The sequence below is a fragment of the Ooceraea biroi genome, chromosome 2 (assembly GCF_003672135.1).
Source record: "Ooceraea biroi isolate clonal line C1 chromosome 2, Obir_v5.4, whole genome shotgun sequence".
NCBI classification, from domain to species: domain Eukaryota; kingdom Metazoa; phylum Arthropoda; class Insecta; order Hymenoptera; family Formicidae; genus Ooceraea; species Ooceraea biroi.
The window spans coordinates 1,273,201-1,296,049 of NC_039507.1; the positions used below are offsets into that span (position 1 = coordinate 1,273,201).

General features: G+C 34.6%; 1 protein-coding gene across 20 annotated transcripts in view; it reads left to right on the top strand.

The window, feature by feature from the left end:
* Positions 1-22,849, top strand: part of LOC105287946 (potassium channel subfamily T member 2) — a 161,017-nt gene that overhangs the window by 121,263 nt on the left and 16,905 nt on the right. For 19 of the 20 annotated variants that reach the window (XR_003407573.1, XM_026975569.1, XM_026975555.1 and 16 more), the window contains 11 exons: positions 4,464-4,535; positions 6,028-6,111; positions 6,215-6,309; positions 13,694-13,877; positions 16,416-16,580; positions 17,052-17,272; positions 17,831-18,028; positions 18,642-18,868; positions 19,202-19,735; positions 21,473-21,634; positions 22,448-22,601. Coding sequence is in view for 19 of the 20 variants with exons in the window: in XM_026975569.1 (XP_026831370.1) it covers positions 4,464-4,535; positions 6,028-6,111; positions 6,215-6,309; positions 13,694-13,877; positions 16,416-16,580; positions 17,052-17,272; positions 17,831-18,028; positions 18,642-18,868; positions 19,202-19,735; positions 21,473-21,634; positions 22,448-22,601 (2,096 nt within the window). In the remaining variant the exon portion in view is untranslated. The remainder of the gene's footprint in view (positions 1-4,463; positions 4,536-6,027; positions 6,112-6,214; positions 6,310-13,693; positions 13,878-16,415; positions 16,581-17,051; positions 17,273-17,830; positions 18,029-18,641; positions 18,869-19,201; positions 19,736-21,472; positions 21,635-22,447; positions 22,602-22,849) is intronic. The other variant, XM_026975567.1, reaches the window with a different exon arrangement.

Here is a 22,849-nt window from a genome sequence, read left to right on the forward strand (position 1 = left end):
ATATAACAATGAACCTTTTTACACTCATTTGGATTTATTGGGAGAGTTTGTGCGGATGTTTTTTAGCAAAATTCAAAATAAACACTTTATATTAATTCTTAATACAAAAAATTGAAAAAGTCCGACAGACTTTCCGGTCAATCCAATAGAACAGCAATTAATGTTTCAAGGGATTGACGTCGCTAATAATAACCAAGAAAGAAGTCGCTTGAAAGAAATGTATCGATGCACACGGGGCACGGGTACTTCCTAAAAAATGTATCAAGCATGGGCAAAAGTATAGGAATCTTATTTAATTTTAGACACCTTAGAGTTTGATACGACTGTCGATATTGCGATCGTGGATGCCAGTTCGGGTTGTTAGTAGCAACGTGCTTCGCAAAATCGCATCAGTTCCTACGAGTTTAGCCACGAGTTACGGAACGGCTCTGTGTCGGAGCTCCTTAGGATTCGCCGGATGCGGAAAATGCCGAGGTCGCGCTTTAACGCGGTGTCGATGTTACGCAATACGATGCATCAGCCACAATATCGCGTGATAAATAATGGGGGATCTGGGAAACGCGGGATAGACTGTAATCCAGATCGTAACTAATGTCTGTGGCATCTTCCATCCTTATACAGATCGACGCGCGGGTTCTGCATCCTCGATCTGCCCTTCGTTCTCTCTCTCTCTCTCTCTCTCTCTCATTCTCTTTCTCTGCGATGCCTCCGCCCGTCATCCTCGATTTGCGAAGTTCCAAAGTCCTCTTACTAGGCTCCTCGGAAGGAAACGAGGGCGTCGCAAATGGAATCTAAAGAGTCATCGTTAGCTGCGTGGCTACGCGCGGGTTACCTCGTGCTTCGCGGCGAATTAGACTGTGTAAGTTATGATATCGCATGAGACTATCACGGATTCATTTCACTAAAAGCAGGTTTTAAAAATCCGTTTCGGAATAGACTTTTAAGCACACGTGGTAATGTAAATTCTCTAAAATCGTATAATAGATCGAGTGAAAGATAAGATAGAAGAAAAATGAAAATCTTAAAGAAAAAAAGTGTTGTTATAAATAATATAAATATAAATGTGACATATTATACTATCAGTAATATGCAATCTATTTTTAAGTTTTATATATTATAATTTGAATTTAACTTATACAAAGACATAGTCGAAATCTTCTTGTAGAATTTTATAACATAGACTTTCGAGTTCTCGAAAGCGAGATCTCTTGGACAGATCTGTTTAAAATCTTGTTCTGGTTTTTCTGGTTTTTTTTATCAATATATTTTCTTAAATCGGATTTGATGCTGACAATCAGTGGTTTGTGAATCGTAGAAGTGGATAATAAGAGTTATGAAGTTACTCAAAAAGATTTATTCGGTTACCATCGAGATGCAGCTGCAGCGCAACTTTACTACATTCATATCTCAATGAATATGAAAAAAAAATGAAGAGCACAGATCTCCAGAGGACCCTTTATTAAAAGATGCATCCAGAGTATTGCGCTCTCAATATTTCTGCATGAATGTGTCGCAAGAGCGCAATTATGCCACGTATTACCAATTTCTTTTCGATTATTCTAACTAACGATTATTCTTTTGCTGAAAATGAGAACACGAAATAGGAGCGCGGCGTGGGAGATTTATAAAAGTCTTGTTGTAATTAAAAAGATTAAAGGGTATTAATGCTTAATTAAATAACGTATATGAAAAAGTCTTATATTTTTATTGGTTCTTATCAATGATGATTGATATAAGAAAAATAATACCAGAAAAGAATATTTTCAGTAAAAAATGGAAATATTAAGATATGTTTTTATTTAATAAATATCGTATATACACGATATTACATATAATATTATATTACAAAATTTAATATTATATTCTTAATATTATATTATAAAATTAGTAGCCTCAACTGGAGAACTTACTTTAGATATACTTGATAAAATAATTAATAGAAACTTCTTTTTGTCAATAATATATTTATAATCTTCTGCACACACATGTTTTGTTATACGTCATATCTTTATATTTATTTTTTAACGATATTACAACCTATTAAATGGGACAATTTGTCTTCGCATGTATAAAAATGTAGCAGCTTTTGTAGCATTAAAGACTAACATGTCAAAAGAAAAGCACCGGCTGACGTTGCTGACGCAAGATTTATGTTTTTCCCGAAGTTCCCCTGCTCACGCTTTTGTCTCGAGGCGTGGGCTTTGTCTGCGATGCAGCGACGGTGATTGCGCCCGGAAGTTGATACATCTTGAAGTCAATAAGAAACAAGTTACAGAGAGAGATTACCCTACATATCGGAAAATTGCTTCCATGAAATATTGTTGTGACAGTTAAGTTTTAGATACTCATGCGTGCTTCTCTTTCTCAAACGAAGAAAGATAATTCATGTACCCATTATCATAGGTATGGTCAATGAATAAAACTATTCATTACGTCACACGTAGGATAATAAAGTTTATCCAGTCTTTATCATATCGGAATTCCGAGGAGGCAGGATTGGACACGATCAAATAACAGAAGACGCAGTGTGTAATTAGATTGTGCAAAGTGTTTGAGGGTTAATTGGATGAAGTTATTCGAACGCGCAGAAGGAACTTGATTCGGCTTGTCATCACGAGAAGAAAAGCAGATGAAGAGCGGGCGCGTATGAGAGCCGCATATAAATGAAAGTTTACTCGATAGCCATGTGGGTTCGAAGGAATCCCTCGTCGGGATACAGCGGCAGATTTCGTGATCCTCTCGTAATCATTTGTACAGAGTCGTCGAGGTCGCTTGGGGTGCAAGCACGCGGATTTGTATACCGGTTCATCGGACACGCTTTTCCAAAGGAATTTCAACTCGCTTTGGAGCTAACGTGAAGGATTTGCAGCGACGTAGTACGCAAGACCCCTTTAGGCTAAGATAATCCAATACAGATACCGCGTACTTCACGTGGAGATTTTTTGTTATAAAGTTTTGTTGTGTCAGGGATGGGAAAAGCCGGAGGAGAGAGCAACAGGATCAATGATCGTTCAGGGAAGATAGTGCATCGTCGTTCGCCTGATTACACCTGCTGTATCGCTCGCGGCTTTTAAAAATTTTCCACTCTACTCGCAGTAGCTTTCTCAAACTCTATTTAATCTTGCGGAAACTCGAAAATTTTAAATATGGAGATAATTTGTCGCGGCAATGGCAGAACGATTATTTTCTAGAAATTATCGCAAAGTGTTTGTTAAAGTTCTCTTTTTGTGTAAAACTGTGTTGTGTAGAATGGAAATTTCAATAATTCACACTTGAAATATAAAGCAATTCCAAGAAATAACTTTCTCAGCTGCAGAGAAAAAAGACGATAGTATTAATCAACAATTTTTAAATTTAATGGAATACATGTTTTATTGTTACAATTCAGGAAGTACTGGGGATAATGAATTTTACATTGGACAAAAAATGGGAGAAGGAATGTGAAGTAAAACCGCGGAATCGTGTTACAAGAAATTACGTTGGAAATTCTCAACACCCTTAACAAACAACATGTAAATGCGACGATATACGACGAAATTTGTAAGAAGACTCTTCCGTGAACATCTTCACACAAATGAGAGATACTTTTCGTTCTAATTAAGAACCTTCTTCCTATGAATGCGAAACTTTTATCAGAATAAAGAAAGAGGAGGATCCAGACGTTAACGTCAAAGAGATGCGTAACACGATGAAAGGTTGTGGTTTAAGCAAAAATGCACATCACGTTTCTAGCGAAGTACAAGGGATGTACATCGAATCAACAATTTCAAGTGAACTCAACGATGAGAGGAAAAAGTTCTTGATCTTATTACGCTCGTATTCACCTTTCTATCCTGCGACTGAAGTTAATTACCGCCCGCGCTGATGTGGCAAATGATATTTTTTATGAAGCAATCTGGAGGATATAACTTTCGATTAACCCTCTCAGCTGCTGCGCTCTGCGCTCTTATATCTCGACTATCGTAATTCAAATAGCCTTAGAAGTTCCGTTTTAGCGATTAAATATTATAAAATATCGGATATAAAGACTGTCCAAGCAATAATAATAATTAAATAATTTTCTCTTTACTTATTATTGTCTCTTCATTTATTAATAGCGATAAATACATGTAAAGTGTTTCTGTGTTATCACGGAAGAGTTGTTTGTACTTCAAGCTTTCTTAGAAATTATAAATTGTCTTTGTCAAGGATTTGATTGTGATTCACATAATTTAAACTTGGCGTTAACCGCATAAAGCGTTTTATGAATATGGATGAAAGACTTAAAGATTTAAAAGCAGGTCGCGCGAAAATCTCTCAAATTTATCATAGCGTATTTGTCTTTGTTACATTTGCGGGATTGCAATCGCTTGAAAGAATGCAGAACGGCGAAGCGTATGTTTTACTTTTGCAACGTTATTCACAGTTTCTACGTTGATAAAATAGTCGCTGGGTGTGTTGAGCTGTCCTCGTAATGTTCACAGGGAAATATCTGGCAGCAGCTATCCTTCCACTTCATTCTGGAACTGCTCAACACAATCCCGTTCACTATCACGGTGAGTTCTTAAGAGGATTATATGTGCGTGTGCATTTTTAATCTTAGTTTTAGTATGTACTTCAATTTTTTACGAAGGATACGCAGTAACAATGGGAGATAATACTATATAATCTGCTGCGATGTCCATTTCTTCGATTTTTGAATTTCGAGTTAAATTCTGTTTGATGAAATATAAAACTTTCGAACATGCTAATTTTATACAAAATTTTGTTAAACTTCACGTAAGGAATACACAGAAATGTATATTCCTTTGAAAATAATAATTAAATTGCATGATATTTCTTGTTCTATCATTAATCTCTAAAATTGAATGAAAGCTTTGGATTTTCTTATATGGTGATATAATCAACAATTAATAGTTGGAAAAATAAAGCTGATATGTGAATAAAGTTTCAGATTTAGGTATATAAGTACCAAAGCGTTTGCGTGAAAATCCGACTGTATTCACGATAAGTTGTATACATCTGAGTATGATATATTGATTTTTGTAAGCCCCATAGGGAATAACCTTTACCTCACAGTGGACAATACGTAATGATATTACGTGCACACGACATTACGTTTTGTAATTTAATTAGCTTCACTTCATTAGTTTTGGATCACATGTAGCGATGCTTGCATAGCATGTATAATTATATAAATTGCTACTTTTATTTTTATTTATATATATATCTCTCTTAATAATATAAGGAACATATTTATGAAAGTTATCCAAAAATTATAACATGCAGAAAATAGGCCTTATTAATTGCATAAATTTTGTTTCAATAGAGATATACCCATTTTTTTATTTCATTATTTCATATATATATATATATAATAGTATATATTTACTACTGTTATTAAGACAATGGCGATTCTATAATCGTGTTTATCTACTTTAAAAAACATATTTATGAAAGATGTAATAAAATATTTCCGAGATCTGCAAAACATATGAAATACAAGAATTTCTTTTCTACGAAATTTTATTTTTGTGGTATCTTTTGAGTCTCTGAATCCCGATATAAAAACACAAGTAAAAACACAAGTACAAATATTTTTAATAATATCTGCACTTATGTATCTATCTCTAAATTATGACCAAACTTTCATAAAAACAAGAACCAGTGTACACATGGCAATTCGTACGTAAGCGAACGTTTGCCATTTGGCTTGACATCGGTCCTTGATGCTGGAGAGTAAGCACAATGTGCAAACTAAAGTTCCGATCAAGCGGCCACATTCATGTTTGCATCGTAAATATCTGTGACTGGTTGAAAATAGATGTAGCATTCATGGACTTTACGCCGTTTGTAAATTATATGATGAACACTTGTCCAACAGTGATTCAATTATTTAATTCCTTAAAATCATAGGCAAATGTTCGTTAAAGAAATACAAAGAAGAAAACCGCATCAAAAGTTAAAAAAAACTAACTAACTAAATATATATAACGAATATCAAGTGGAAGACTGTATAACGATAGTATCGATGTGTGATGTTTGCAGTTATTACACCCACCAATGAGAAATCTGTTCATTCCGGTGTTCCTAAATTGCTGGTTGGCGAAACATTCCCTGGAGAATCTCTTCGTAAGTACCTTATCCATAAAACTGACTCTATCGTAATTTAAGGTTTAAACTTGTCAGGTTTAAATTTGGTTTGCGCTCGACGTAATTCGCAATCATGTTTCAGAACGACCTGCACAGAGCGATGCAGAAATCCCAGTCGGCGTTGAGTCAGCAGCTGATGATCCTTAGTGCTACGTTACTGTGCCTTGTCTTTACTAGGTGAGTGAGTTTTCAAATACATCAAAATTTGCTAAATATGCGTATTTTGGAAATTACTTTATGTTATCTACCGTTAAGTAAAAATTTAATCTACATATTCTTCATGAGCCAATTACTATTTTTTTGTTAATTATTCTTTAGAATTTAATATACAATATACAATCCGGAAAATATTTATCGTAATTAATTAAGATACATTCATAAAAGCATGTTCTAAGCAAACTTTGCTTTGACAAGATAACGGTGAGAATCTTTAACGAAGCGTTAAATTAATAATGAAAGATAGCTTCCAGAAACATTGTCTTCCATCGTTTTCTAAATACTGCTGAATCTAATTGTCTAATTGTTGTCAACATTTACGTACGTTTGGCTAAATTTTCTAAATGGTATTATTATAAGAGATAAGCTACCACGTTAGAATGCCAAATCAAAATAAATGTTTGGTGAATCACATGCATCTAATTATGAAAACTTTATTATGTTGGTAAATACACAGAGGCGTCCAAGTGTATTATATTTATGAAATTAAAGTCTTACTTCATATTAACTCATAAAGATGGAGAATGCAATAATTAATACATTATTATTTTTGACATTGCAATTCGCAATTTTTCTGCATCATTATATTCATTACTACAATGATATCAAACAAAAAGAAAATATCTACGAAAGAGAAATTATTCGAATAAATTTTTGTTAATTATCTCAACTTAACTGAGTTTTTTTGTTCAAGTGTACCCTTTGAACATTGCGAATGTCTCGAGGCTACATGTACTATAATTAACAGGGATAATTGCGCGAATAGACTCGCGGAGTAAGATCCCATTGTTCGCTTTGTCCTACTTACCTCGTTCATCAAAGATACATTCCTACTGCGACAGCTTAAGTTTCCGGCAGAATGTAAATTCTTATTCGAGGGAGGACTGACTGAAGAATACTTCAACATCCTTGAACTTTTAGTTGGCCGTCACTTGTGAATAATTAGACAACATGTAATTTTCCTGTAAGATTAAATAATTTATTTAATTATATAGAAAGTAAATATAAAAAAATCAAGTTGTTTAACTATATATGTATACAATATGAAAAGAGACAAAGAGACACACAATAATAGCAACAATCAAGCTAAAAATTTGGTAACAGATAATTGTCAGGATGGATAACAAGAAATATAACATGTTTCATATTAGCACTTTAATTGCTATCAAATTTATTTGACCCAACGATAGTAAATTGACGTACGTATTCACGCAGATATCAATTTCGCGTTTCCATATTCGATCAACAATAAACCACGAGACGATAAGCACCATCCGCTTCGTTATTACAGTGAATGAATTACGGAGAATTGTCGCGCGTGGACATTTCACATTTCTCTCGATATATTGCTCTCATTTGTTCCATTTGCCGTATGTTTGTCCACGATCCATGTCTAATCCTCCTTTTGTAAATTTTGGCTGAATAATTAAAATGTGTGAAAGTCATTGCAAAAATATAAAAAAACTTTGCACATAAGTATTTAATTTATTACGATTTAGACTATACATATAATTTGGCCAATAAACTTCATATTAATTTTACTGGAAAATTTAATATGGAGATGGACAAACAGTGATTCCAATGACTCAATTTAAAAAGCGACCCTTTCAAGTTATTTCGAAAGCCCGAAATTGATTCTTATTCTGTCATTCGGTTAGATAAATCACGATTGATTCAAGTTGAAGGATTTGCAGCGATGTGCTGACAATCGTGAATTGATTTTTGCGATAGATTTGAACAGTGACGAAGTCATGGTATTCGTGAGCGTGTTATATGTAAATTTACATAACGAACGTATTTCATTTGCTTGCGTGTGCCTGTGTGGACTTATTGTATTATTCGAATAACGAGAAAAGTTTCCCGGCCGGAATAGGAGTTCCCATTTACGAATCCAGGCTGTGGGGATAACTGCAGTTCGTCTTGTTTAATTTTCTAATAAAGCTGTATCTGTAAATGGCGGCGCAGGGAAAACCTAGATTGCAGGAATAAACGAATCCGTTTGCATGCATGATCTCGCTGCAATTTTCAACAGCACAATTGTATATTAAAGTCGGCAAGCAAGAAATTCTAAAAATACTAATTTACATGTAAAAATATCTATGATAAAAATGTTGATAAGATATAACATTAGATAATTTAATATAAGCATAATTTTATATGAATTTCTTCTTATTGGAAGAATTGAGATTTTTATAATTTTTTTACATATTTAGCTTAGAATTATCTAATTATTATAGTTTATCAGCAAGGATATATATTATCAATATAAAAAATGATTAACTATGTTAGTAGCAGCAATACAAGTTGACATTTAAGAACTATGTTAGCAGCAGCAATACAAGTTGACATTTAAGTACTTCCGAAAGGTAGATACTGTCGTTTGGCGCACGTCATTGCATGTCGGGAGTGAAAAGCGTCGCGGTGAGCAATTTACAACACAAAAAAACCTTGCTTTGGTTGAAAAGTCATGAGCAACCTAAAATTCATGCCGACTATCAATGCAAATCCATAAAAAAACAATTGATATTATCAAATGTGCAGGTGGTGTGATTTGCAACGTCAATCGCCGCAGCATATTTCAGATCATGGATAATTTGCAATCCCTGTCCTATTTTCTTTTTATTTTTGAAAAAATACTTTCACAAAAATATCCATATAAATACAAACTTCCGAGAGGTGTGTCACAGCTGTGAAAAAAATAACGGCTTGTCACGTGCAGACTGCGCAATTTGCAGCAATCTCCCAACAATTTTGGCGGCAGGTTAGCGTCAACTGCGACGAAGCGTGCATGCCAATCACATTGCACAGTGCAATCTTGCTATCTTGATAAATGAACTTTAGTTAGCTATTCTTTTCTCTTCCTTACAGAAGAAGAAGAATCAACAGGATGTTAGTCAAAAGAAAGAAAAGAAAATTGTAACAGTTCAATCAATGTGCGGCAATAATCGACTTCCCCGAGAAAATCTTTCTGGGAAATGTGAGACACGTTAGGAAAAATCAGGAATTTTTCGCCGTGATATCTCTTGGTCGAGTGATTCTGTTCTTTCTACGGCTCGATTGTATAGAAAATAGTAGTCATACAATTAATAATTAAATATTAATATCTTTGTTAATATCAATGATTTTATTTGAAAAACAGAAACTATAAAAACTGCAAGGCAAAACTGTCAATTATCTCAATTTTCTTCATACTTGAAACTTGCATAAGGAGTACATAACATCGCAAAGTGCATAAAAGATGAAGATACGACAGCAGACTTTGCTAAAAATCCTGTTTTGCCAAACTCGAATACAAACAGTTCAAATGTACAGAAACCAATCAGCTGCGAATCACTGTAGCTGGAAGCTGTCCTTCTACAATGTTAGGGACGAGCGAGGAAATGACGAAACACGTCTGATCGACCCAGATCGCAATGTGGGACAGACATTAATAAATAATCGCACACCAGCTTGTGCAGATGGATTGGTATCACCATCGATCGCGGCGCTTTATTATTTACGGTGTGATTCTAGAGCGGCGCACTTGTGCTAGCTCGCCCTTGCCACGACTGTGTTTTCCACGACAAGGACGAGTGAGTAAAGCGTCGTAAAAGCATTGCGACGAAAAAAAGTCATCTCACCCCTTAGAGCCACTCTTAGGTATAAATGAATCACTAAAGAATAACACTAATGGGATCTTCCCATTGTCTATTGACATACACAAGAGGCGTTTAAGCATCGCGATTACTAAGAGATTTTGCTGATGTGGTGTTTATCCTTTGATTATTTTATCTGGCCACCCAATTTTAATGAAGAAGAACTTTTCTTGTGCTATTTTCGTTATTAGATGCTTTCGGCTCAACTGGCTGCAGTCGCGATTCACGCGATCCTCTTTGCCTTAAAATGTCTAATTATTGCCTGCGTTGACGAGCGGGTCGCTTGACTTTCGTGCCACGAACGCGGAGTATGTACGATAGGCGTTATAGTTTCAGTTGCACGCTATGCGCTATCGCATCTGCGGCCTAACTACCGACCAACTCCGTCTACAGGCACCCGGTCACTTTTGTACAGATGACTGTTATAAAACTCGCATTTTTGTGAGTTATATCCTGTAACTTTCGTGGGAGCGATTCTATCGATGTCGACGTTAAACAGCTGTCAAATTGAAGGAAATAGTTAGATTTTACTTTGCGGAATAAATTTAAGTGCAAACAATATATTTAAGAGTAGAATTTAATTTTACGATCTTTTAATTTGATTTTCATATTTTTCTGTATTTTCCTACAACGTCGTTATCATCTTCATAAAAGATAGGCAAAGGAGAGAGACTGTTTTTTCATTTTTTTATTATAATAAAATTACACACTAACGAATCTTAATTTTTTTATTAAAAAATGAAATTTATCTGAATATTTATAAATTTTTCTCGCAGAATTATACATGTTTTGCGTCAAAGTAATTTTTTAACTTTCGTAATAAATAGCATAGTAATAATCAAGATTTTGCTTAACCGTCCGTGAAAAACTTTGCTTGAAAGGGCCTTTTAAATGTGACAGCGTATAGAGATGAAAATCTCGTGCCAGTAGTTTTTATGCGAAAACTCTGTTATCTTTGTATACCTACATTTCATTACCCTTAATGGTATGCAAGTTACACCTTTTACCGCTTTGCCGTTTGTGCTATTGTAGCACCTGTTACTTAACATGTTATATCTGCTAGGCATTGAAGCTGTAACTACTCTAACACCTACTAATTTTCACATTTTTAGTTCAGTATTTAATTTTATTGTACGAATATTAACTTGTACAAAGTTTTTTAGTTTACATGCAGCATATAAAGTTATATACCTAATTTTTATTTCAGAAAATTTTTAGAGAAATTTGATTGGAAAAATAAATACTTTTGAAAATTTTTCAAGGTATTTCAACGGAACGGAATTTAGAATTTCGTTCTATTCATCAAACGAAACTGTGAGACACGCACAATTTTTTAGTAACTCTTTTCGATTGGTAGAGAAGAATCTATTTCGACTGCGTTGCTTGTTTCCTGGAAATAATGTTCAATTGAATTGGAACCGTCACCGAACGAGATTCGTTAGCAGAAACGTTGTTAACAGCCGACAGCGCTTGGATAGGAGACAATGAAAATTTTAACGAAAATGCATAACTTTATTATTCGTCGTTTGTTACCTGAAAACGCAGCAAACTGATGCGTAGACTTTGAAGATAAGACGACAGTTTTATCCTCAGCTTATTCATTAACACTCTTTTCGAGCCTTCAGCGCTTTTCGTAAATGTATCATATAAAACGAAATTCCAAAGCGCATATTATAGTACTTCAACATTTAAGCAATTACATGCAATTTTAACTACAAATAAACAATTATATGTTTATCTACCTTTTTAACAGATTTCATATTGAATTACATAAAATAATACTCGAATTATATGTTTTATTAAATAATAAAATTTAATGGCTCTTTATAAATGCGTTAAAAGCACACGATTGTCTTATTTTTTAATAAAATAAAAATTTGTCAATTTAACAATGTATTATATGTATGTACATTCAAAAATGTATTATTTATTCCAAAGTTGCATCTATTATTTTATTGTTATCGAATAAATGCTTAGTAGAAATAGCAAAATGAATAAAAAACATTATATTAGAGGACTCATTATAAAGTATCATTGCTGGAAAAATAATTTTACTTTATGTTGTTAAAAATATAATAAATATAAATTATAAAATTAATTATAAAATAATTATACAATTTATTAATCACTCACTAGATTCTATTTTTAACAAATAACAAAGGTTAGGAGCCAGACCAATTGAATCGTCAATAAAATATTTACATAATAAAATACGTTGCATATGCATCGGTGAGAAGCATGTATACATGTATGTATACATACATACATATATATATATATATATAAAATAATATTGATCCATCTATTGTTAATTAGTACGGTGAAGCACGTTTGACTGTCACGACACGTCTAACGGAAGCATGATGTAATGACGCAGGCTACATAGAAAGGAAAAATGAACAAGGTGCCCACAAATATACACATTCATATAGATATAGGAATGGGGCCGTATGCATAATGGATGGCCGACCGTTTATAAACGCCTCCCGGTATACTTGTGGCACGTGGTTTCTTCGCAACCAGGTTCAATCTCTTTCCTTTCTTGTGCCGTTACATCAATTCCGTTACGACCCTGAAGTACGAACCGAGGGTGCCGCTTTATCTTGCCTCGAGTGGTCGGGCTAATTGTGCATTCGTTTCGTTGCGATGAGAGGCGTGAAAAATTGTGATCAGAGGGAAGGTGCTCTTCGTCGGGTAACGTAAATTTGTCCGTCTAGATCGAAAGTCAACGTCGGATTGATTAAGCTGATACGGAAGTTCGTTACGCTAATTGCTCTATTGGTATTTGCAAAACTACCAATGTGTAGCTCTGCTAATCGATTCGACAGAGAGAAAAGTTTATCAATCGGAACTTTCTGTCAGTACGAAAGTATTTTTTTATAGCTGAATTCATAGTTGAAACGATAATTAAATTGTTGTTAAATTTGGAATAATTGCATTGACCACCATTTCAGAGTTTTGCTTTGTGAGAAGTTGTTTAACAAGTTGTTTGACGTGATTGCAGAATGGCTCGTCAGTTCGCTTCGTGTAGTTCGCTTTCGTGTCTAATCATATATGAATAAAGATTTTGTTATTTAATGATAAAAAGTAACAATATTTATTTATATAAATCGTTTCATTCTCAGTGTGCACGGAGGAAAATCTGACACTAGTTCTTTTAGTATTTTGAAGACAATATGCTCGAAAACATGTGTAACGTGCATACTATTGAGATCATATCATCAATTGTATTGTACCATTTTCAATACACTTTTTGTTTTCTATAAATTGCAGACATTGTCATAGAAATGAATAAAACTTAGATTATTATTCTTTATTAAAATGTGATAAAGGTTTATACAAATATCTCGCGCGACATTTGAGGCTGAATAATACTCCATCTCTTAGAATTCTTCACTTTGCTATTACATAAACCGCGAGAGGAGGAATTAATATCGTTATCGTAATATCATTAATGTTCCGAACAAAGATTCGTGCATACCGTGCGCTCAGGAAAATAACTATGAACTCCTGATTCTCAATAGCTTGCAATTTAATGCAGGCAACATCGCCTGCAGTGCGGCCTGATTATAGAAAGCGTGAATTTACGTTAACTGCAATCCAGCAACTTATAGCTATAGAGTACGCAGATTTACGTCGGTGACCACAACCGTGCTCTCGTGCTGATTCTCGATTAATTGTAAGTCGATCCTATGAATTTTCCATTTCAGCGTATGCGGGATCCAGCACTTTCAGAGAGCGGGGCACAGGCATTTGAATCTATTTCAAAGCACATATTACGTCGTGGTGACGTTCTCCACGGTGGGCTACGGGGATTTCGTGCCGGATATTTGGCCGTCGCAACTTTACATGGTTATCATGATCTGCGTGGCGCTCATAGTGCTACCGACGCAGGTACGCATATACATCTCTAAAACTGAATACGTTGAAAGAAGATAGCGATCCACTATATCCTAGTTTTCACTTTTTTCAACTTTTGCAATATCATGTTCTTTATTATCAACAGACTGAAAGGCTTTAAAATAATCTTCAAGCAGACTTTGAGAAATCTTATTTTAATTCTAGTATATTAAATGTGTGGTAACATATATGCGTAATCTGTACACTATAAGGAATAATCTTATAATTTAAATCTTATAATGCAGCTTCAATTCACATAAAAATGTAACGTTGCTCTAATCTCGCGTTCATTTTGTTTGATGCGCGTCAGTCGTGCCCGTTAGCGATATTTGCCTCATAGACTTCTTTTATAGGCGTCATTTTCGAGTCACGCCGGGAAGCTCGTAAATGTACCGAAATAGGGCTCGTCTTGTAGACTATATTGCCACGGACGTTAACCCTCGCCATTTTGCGGATATTTATTATTTCTTCTCACCGCTAAGCACATTACGCTTTTATTTCTCGTGTAACCGACGGAAAGTATTATGTGTTGAGGGGAGATTTAAAGTGTACGCACGTCTCTGCGCGATCGTAAAAGCAAAATTGGTTCCATAGAAAATATCTGTAATGTAATCAATAAAATATGTAAAGAACAATACAAGAACGTCTTGTAACAAATAATCTTTTGCAATGCAAGGAAACTTTTCTTACGAAAAAAATGGATGAAAGTGTAATCATAGTGTTATTTCACGTTAAAAGTTAAAGAATTTTGTTGAATTTATTTTTAATAATAAAATATAAGCAAAAATGTTAAAGTGTAACATTAAAATAGATTTAATATGAAATCTCTATAGTACATATTCATAAATTGAGAAGTAGAGAAATTTATAATTTTCTTAAGAATATTACTATTTTTAACATTTTAGTGAACATTTATACGATATTTATATTTAACATTTTATACGATACTTTGATATTATTGATTTTACTTCCTATATAAAGAGGATGTATATTTGCACGTTGCTGCAATTTCGCAAGAAAAAACAAGGTAAACTAGATGATATCTGCACGTGCTAACAAAAATTTGTATATCCTCCAGGATGTGCGTTACTATGGTAACCTTTTCTTTCACAATTGATCGTCGCTGGTCTCAAGAAAACTTTCTGCTATGAGTTTTTCACGTTGCTATACGTCGAAGTTAAAGATGTTATTTGAAAATTACCTTACGTTATCGCACGACATATGGGAAATGTGTTTTTCCGGAAGTACTTTTTGTGCAACTTTATATACAATCTCTCGCTGAAAGTTTATTAAAAATTTTGTCATGATACCGTGTCGTTTTTATTAAATATTTTCTTACTGGTCATTATTTCACCATTCACCGTTGTTCCTAATTCACAAATTCAAAAAATATCCGACATACAGAACTGGATTTTCCATCTGGAAAATTAATTTTATGCGCAAATATACGTAATAGACAGGACATAATGGAACAGTATTCAAAATTTCTCTAAAAATCGAGCAGTGTGCGAGGTCGAGGAAGGCGTATAAAGCAATCGCGGAAAATCAAATATCCGTTTCTCGATCTAATAATTAATCGTCGGATTGGTTTACCGCGTTAACAAGGATTTGATTGGCCAAAGAATATTATTAATTGCACAAGAGCGACACGAACAACTCGTGTCTACTCGTTGTCTATTGGTGTCGACTGATTGCGTAGCGCTCAACATGGACATGGCCTCGTCGATCGCTGCAATTTGTCTGTCAAATTGCCTGCCAATCGCACACGAGATACGTGCCAATTCGTACAGGTGAAAACGAGGCGTCGACCTCCCTTCTCTTCGTGGCTATCCTCTCGTTTCGATTTTGTACGATAAGGTCACATTGCCATCGAGATAACATAGAGGTGTTAAAATAATTTGACGCGAAAGCTCGTGCTTTTATAGGGGGAGCAACTCTGCCAGCCTGGCCTCATTAATCCTTGAGCGACGAAGAGAATTCTCTGAGAATAATTTTAAATTTGCAAGTGAAAGTGCACGAAAATGCACGAGTAGCCAAAACGCATGGTATATTGTACCGACGTATCCATTAACATGTGAAATAATTATTATAAAAATTACATTATGTATATTGAAACCAATATTTTTATTCAAATATTTATACAAGTATTAATATTTTTATATTCATTTTGTACTTGTTCAAATCTTTTAATAATGGTTTATTAATATTTATTAACATATATATGGGGAAGCAAATTCTAATTTGTATTGAATTTCATATATTATTAGAATATATTATTAGAAAATATTAGTGCAGTATAATATGCAGTATTTTAATTTAAAGTATATACATACATGCATGTATATACATAGAGAAAAATGAGAACAGACACGTATATTACTTAAAATTGCACACACAATGTTTCATTCATCCGCTAATTTCGCGAACTCAGACTGATCATATCGCGGTTACCAGTTTCAATTCGCCTCATTACAGCTCACGTAGACTAGTGCATTAGCGGATTGCATAATCGTTGTCTCATATTGATTGCAGTTTGAACAGTTGGCTTTCACGTGGATGGAGCGGCAGAAGCTGGGTGGTTCGTATTCGTCGCACAGAGCGCAAAGCGAGAAGCACGTGGTAGTTTGCAGCACGACGTTACAAGCGGATACCATCATGGACTTTCTAAATGAGTTCTACGCCCATCCTTTACTGCAGGTTAGATAAACTAATTGTGTCCTTTAGATATTTCTCTTGCTTTGCACACAATTTCTGATCCACTTTTTTTATTTTATCATTAAAATTCCTCCTTCCATAATTATTCTTGTAATTAAAAAACAAGATGCAAATTTTAAATTAATTAAAAAATGTTGTTGAGCTTAAATCTAATACCGGAAAATCAGTCTGCGCAAGCTATTTATGTAAAATTTATATACTACGAATTGTACTTAGAAATTTATTTACAAAGTTTTTATAGTTTTTATTTACAAAGATACTAATCTTAACTGTTAGTTTGATACAAAACAATTAAAACCGATGATGATAAACGTAGCAAACAAATTTCTTGCGCATTGAAATAGTTTTGGAATTTAAATAATGTGTCAATTATTTAAATACGTGTACGTTTTATCTTTCATTTACCTGATTGTTTTTAATATTAACGATTGGAAATGTAAAAATACGAAATAGGATTATTACGTGGTGCTTTTATCGCCAATGGAGCTTGATACCACAATGCGGATGATCCTGCAAGTGCCGATCTGGGCACAGAGAGTAATTTACATACAGGGCTCGTGCCTGAAGGATGGCGATCTCGCCAGAGCCAGGATGAATGAGGCGGAAGCCTGCTTCGTTCTGGCAGCGAGAAATTACGCCGACAAAACCGCTGCTGACGAGCACACGATACTCAGGTAAGCGATCGATGATAAGGTCAGGTTATATACGAGTTTTGTCAACGAAGCTTACAGTCTTTGCTAAAATCGCTATAAAATCGATCGTTCGTTCTCTTCTGCGTAACGAAGCTTTATTACAAGAATTGAACGTTATAGTTCAATTAATAAGTTTCGATAATATTTCTAGATTATCTATTTTGTGTACCTTGAATGTTCCTAATTTAAACTTTTTCTTTTTTAAAAAGAGAAAATTTAAATACTTCGTTGATCTCAATTATTTAACTTTTTTCGCTTCTAAATACAGTTGCAAAATGTAGTTTATACGCTAAGGAAATATCTTGCGTTTCGATACTATATAATACATTCTATATACACAATTATATATAGAGTAGCTGTCTTTTTTAAGAATAGGCATAAAATAAATATAAACGATGCACAATTGAGTTAAAGAAACATAAATTATTGTGTCTTGTTGTCTTTATATATTGTCTATAATTACTGTCATTTAAGGCACACACGTGTGTGTATTTGTGTGGAAGCGTACGTAAATTTTATAGAAGATTGTGATAATTGTAGATCATGGGCGGTGAAAGATTTCGCGCCCAATGTTCCTCAATACGTTCAAATCTTCCGTCCGGAAAACAAACTTCACGTCAAATTCGCGGAGCACGTGGTTTGCGAAGATGAGTTTAAGTACGCCCTTTTAGCGAACAACTGCACGTGTCCCGGCGCTTCGACATTGGTTACACTGTTGCTGCACACGTCTAGAGGACAGTAAGTTCTAGTCGAAAAAAAGAATGTAATTACGCAATAGATTTAATCGTATAGGAGCAGATTTCGTAAATACAAATTATTCCTATTTTATATGTTTAATCTTTAAAGAAAATATAAATGTTCATTTTAATTTGTAATAGAATAATCCTAAAGAGCACAGAAACTTGCTGCAATGTTGTAATTTTGCTGTAGCGTTCCTTCAATAATGCAATGTTGCTGCAAGTTTCGGTGCTATATGAGATATTTAATAAACTCATATTTCTTTGATATTTCTTTCCAATCTATAAAATTAATGTATTAATGTTAGAGATATAAATGATATTGTCTCAGCAAATAATTAGCATATAAATAATTAAATTTCATATAACAATTTCTATAAATTTATCTATAGAATCCTTATAAATATTGAAATGTTTCAAACATATATTTTTTGTGACGGTAGTAATGTTAGTGTTAAATTTCATAGTTTATGTATGAGGGATTATAAAGTATGATGAGTTGATAATATAATGCAAGGAAATAAATTATTTTCGCTGTTATCTCACGTAATTACATTGCATATATTACATTGCACGTCGCATGGAGACGTGAATCGCAACTTTTCTCTTCGCAGAGAAGGTCAACAGTCGCAGGAGGAGTGGCACAGGCTATACGGTAAATGTTCCGGCAACGAGATTTATCACATAATTCTCGGTGACTCCCGCTTTTTCGGGGAATACGAGGGAAAATCCTTCACCTACGCGTCCTTCCATAGTCACCGGAAATACGGAGTTGCACTTGTCGCAGTCAGGCCGGCGGAACTTCCGGAATTTTACGAGGACACCATCCTGCTGAATCCTGGTAATCTCGCGACTCCGATCACCCGGACTCCTGATATTTTCTAACTCTTCACTGTTTCACTGAACGAAAGAGAATTGTTTTTAAATTTAAATTTTGTACTTCAGTTTACGTTATGTATTACGATTTTCGATTTATTACTTTAGGTTATCGATAAACTTTTAATTGCTACGAGATAACTTAACAAGAAATTAAGAAGATTGATAATAATACATAGAAGAAGATAAGATATCAAAAACGAGACAGTTAAATAGCGAATCATATCATGTATCTTTCTACACATGTGGGACAAAGGGTTTCCACGTTCGCGATCTAATCGTGAATTCTCTTGCGTAGGACCGCGGCATATAATGAAAAAGACCGATACCTGCTACTACATGAGCATCACCAAAGAGGAGAACTCGGCGTTCGTGGTCGCGAATAACCAGTGCGGCGTCGCCGGTGAGGGTACTCAAGTGATCGTCGAGACGAAGACAGACATGACGTCCGCGAGCAACGGATCGACGGCAAATACCACGACGACGAATACCACCGCGGCGATCATGAATTCCATGGGGGCGACGTCGGCGACGACCACCACCACTACCACCACGACGATATCGACCAGTTGCATCGGCGGTGGCGGCGATGGGAACGGTACAGCAATCAGCAACGGTGCCGACGCGCACCAGCGATTTTCCAACAGTTGTAACGTTGCGCTGAGCGAAACACTCCGCAGGCAGGAGACCTGCACGGGGCCCCGTGCGCAGGACCGGTCGAACGGTCACCAAGGTCACAGGGCCCCGTTGCCACCGCAGGTTATTTTGCAGGTCCTCCCTAGCACGCCCACACCAATCCAACACCACAACTTACTCGCATCCGATGTCCACCGTGAGTGTCGCATGCGCCTCGCTGCTTCTTATTTTTTATCTAACTCTTTAATTATGAAAGCACGTCGACTAAGGCAGATCGCGCAAGATTTACAAGTCCGCCTATATGAGTCATGTAATTCTCTTAAAATCAAATTGCTCAAAATCCTATTAACTCAATACGTAGCGGAATATCTGTGTCGAAAATTTGAGTGCACAAATCTCTTCCAGAGCGCGCAATGTTACCGGGACTTACAAGTTCGTGTTGAACCGTAATAAAAGAGATGAAAATCTTATAAATCTTGCGCGATCTGCCTTAGTCGACGTGCTTTCATAATTAAAGAGTTAGACTTTTTAACTTTCTCTAGATTGGAAAGCTTTAACTCTTTGAAAGTACATTTACGAATTGATTTTTTAATGATTCTCAAGTAGGGGTATCACAGTACTAAAACCATGGCCTTGGAAGAAAAGAATTTTTGAGTGGAACTACTGGATACAAAGGATTAATAATTCAAAATAAGCACTTATAATCACTGTTGATATCGACTTGAGAATCTTTAAATTTTCTTTAGTCTATTTGGTTTAGCACATTTAGTTATTGCACTATTAGATATCAGTATAGCTAATGTTGCTTAAAAGATTGTGCAACGTTTGCATTTGTTAAATGTTCAAACCTCATTGCGACAATCACACACGTACACATATACGATACACAATGCTTTACAGCTATAAATGTAGTGTTAAAATATTAATCAATATAAATTATAGGTATAAGTGATAATTAATAAAATGAATAAAGTAGTATAGAGTATATATATCGCTTTGAAAAGAAAAGGAAGAAATATTAATGTTTTAAACTGTAAATTTATAAATTACTGTTATATTATTTTCAATGTCTAATTGATTCAATATAGAATCAACAAATAATAAAATTAGTTATTTCTGTTTAAATAATTTTTCGATCTTATATCTACACATTTTTGCTGATAAGGAAATTTCACCGTTTTATCGTAACACTTTGTGACTTCGTACGCTCTTTCTCTATTATAAAATGAAATTATGCAGAAGACTGCGGATAATATCGCGATTCACATGGGCCATTAAGCCTTCATATACGGTAACAACTAAAGATAAACTGGTCGAAATATCAAGTCGAAATATCCTTCCTTTTCATTCACGCTTTTCTCGATGTGATACCTTCGCGTAGTTTACTCTTGCACGCTGCTTTATGTAATCCGTCTGTACACATGCTACTGTTCATTTGCTATTCAGCACTTGCCATCAAAGCCTCGATAAACGCAGCATCTGAATGGAAAACTGCAAGGCTGTACTATAAAATATTGTTACTTTGCTCGCTCCGTTGCAGATTCATGACGTTTGAATTTCCCCGTTGTATAGATCTCAGTTATGAGAGAACCGAGATAAGATTAAACGATAATCTCAAATGTCATTGGTTAATGGACGTATTCAGAATGCAAAACAAAAACATATTTGATATAAAGTTTATCAATTTTAAAACATATTAAAACAGCCGGATGAGAAATAATGTTCATTTATTTATTAGACCGATCATTTCCTTTCCTTTGAATTTTGACATATGATAGATTTCTTATCGACTTTTTCATATCTTCCTATTTTGCATTTATCGATTTTTATCTCTCTATAGTGATCTGAAATTTTATGGGACAATATTGAATATTGAGAAAATTGTTCTTGATACATTAGAGATACTCAACGCGGTTGACTTTACGTGTTATAGCGAGTTATCTTGATCCCGGAGGATTCGGAGATTCGAGGCAATGCTTGAAAGAAGGAGGATCAACGCCACAAACACCAATTACTGGAAATCATTTAGACGTGCCACGATCTCTCGATCCGAATCCCAATCTGCTTAGTCCAGAAATTTTAACCCAGAGGAGAGGTCAGTCATTATATTGATGTAACTTTATTATTTGACATTATCAATAATACTTTCTAATCAAATATCAATATTCCATTTTCTTCACGCTAAAAGTAGTTGAAATAGGAGTAACAAACTTTTAAGTTTTATTAAGTAACATAATAATTAGTAGAATTATTTTTAAATAATTATTTAAAGTAATATTTTTTAAAAGTATAAGTCCACTTTAATTTTTTATGATAACGTTTTTAAATTAAATTTAAGAACTTATGAAGCAGATTTAAATAGATAGCAAAACTAAAATCTAGTTAAAGGCCACGCAGAGTTTAAAGGATGTTGTCTATTGTGACATAATTTCGTTGAAAGTACTGTCCTTGTGCATTTGACACACTTTTGCCCATGTGTATAAAGTAGTTTGAAGCACTTCTAATAACTAGTTTTTCCAACGACTTTGAAAGTTGCTTCTACAAATAGACACGGCTATTCTTATCGTTATTTTATTATGGATGTCAACATTTATGTGTTGCTGTATGATATTGCTAAAATTAGAAACTTTACGTGATACATTTTTGCAAATTGATCACATTTTTTTATTTTCGTTTTAAGTTAATTTATAATTCCGATAAAATATGTTTTAATATCCGTAAACACATGTGTGTGAAATGTAAATGACGTTAAATTGCCTCGTAACGTAAAGCTTTTTCAAACGTGATTTCTTGTTATGCAAATATCGTCGTGAAACATTTTGCTTCCTGCAAGATTCACAATCAGTTATATTCTTTTTTTAAAGAAACTCTAAAAAGCAACTAAAATTTTTTGTTTGTGCCATTTCAGGGAGCAGAAGACCAAGTATTCTACCAGTACCAGACATGCTCACTAGTTCGACCCTGCATTTGCCTGGCCAGGAATCCTTGGACCACGAAGGTGACGAATCCGAGGACGAAATGGATGATGACGTTCCCTGGAGATCGCCAAGCGAGAAGATCGCGTAAGTATGTCTTTCTTTTTTTCTCCTCACTCATCGTGGTACATTACATCCAAGGATCCGTGGAAATATCATGATGTTGGTCCTTGACAATTAAGATAGCACGAAGAACATCTCATTGAGATCAGAGAAGTCAGTCGTAGAGGAAACAATTAGCAGGAGAATTTATGCCCTCTTTCCTCTTATTCCAATTTATTTAATATTTGTTATGAACATGTCGCGCGCTCGCGCACGGACATTTCTGGCAAGAT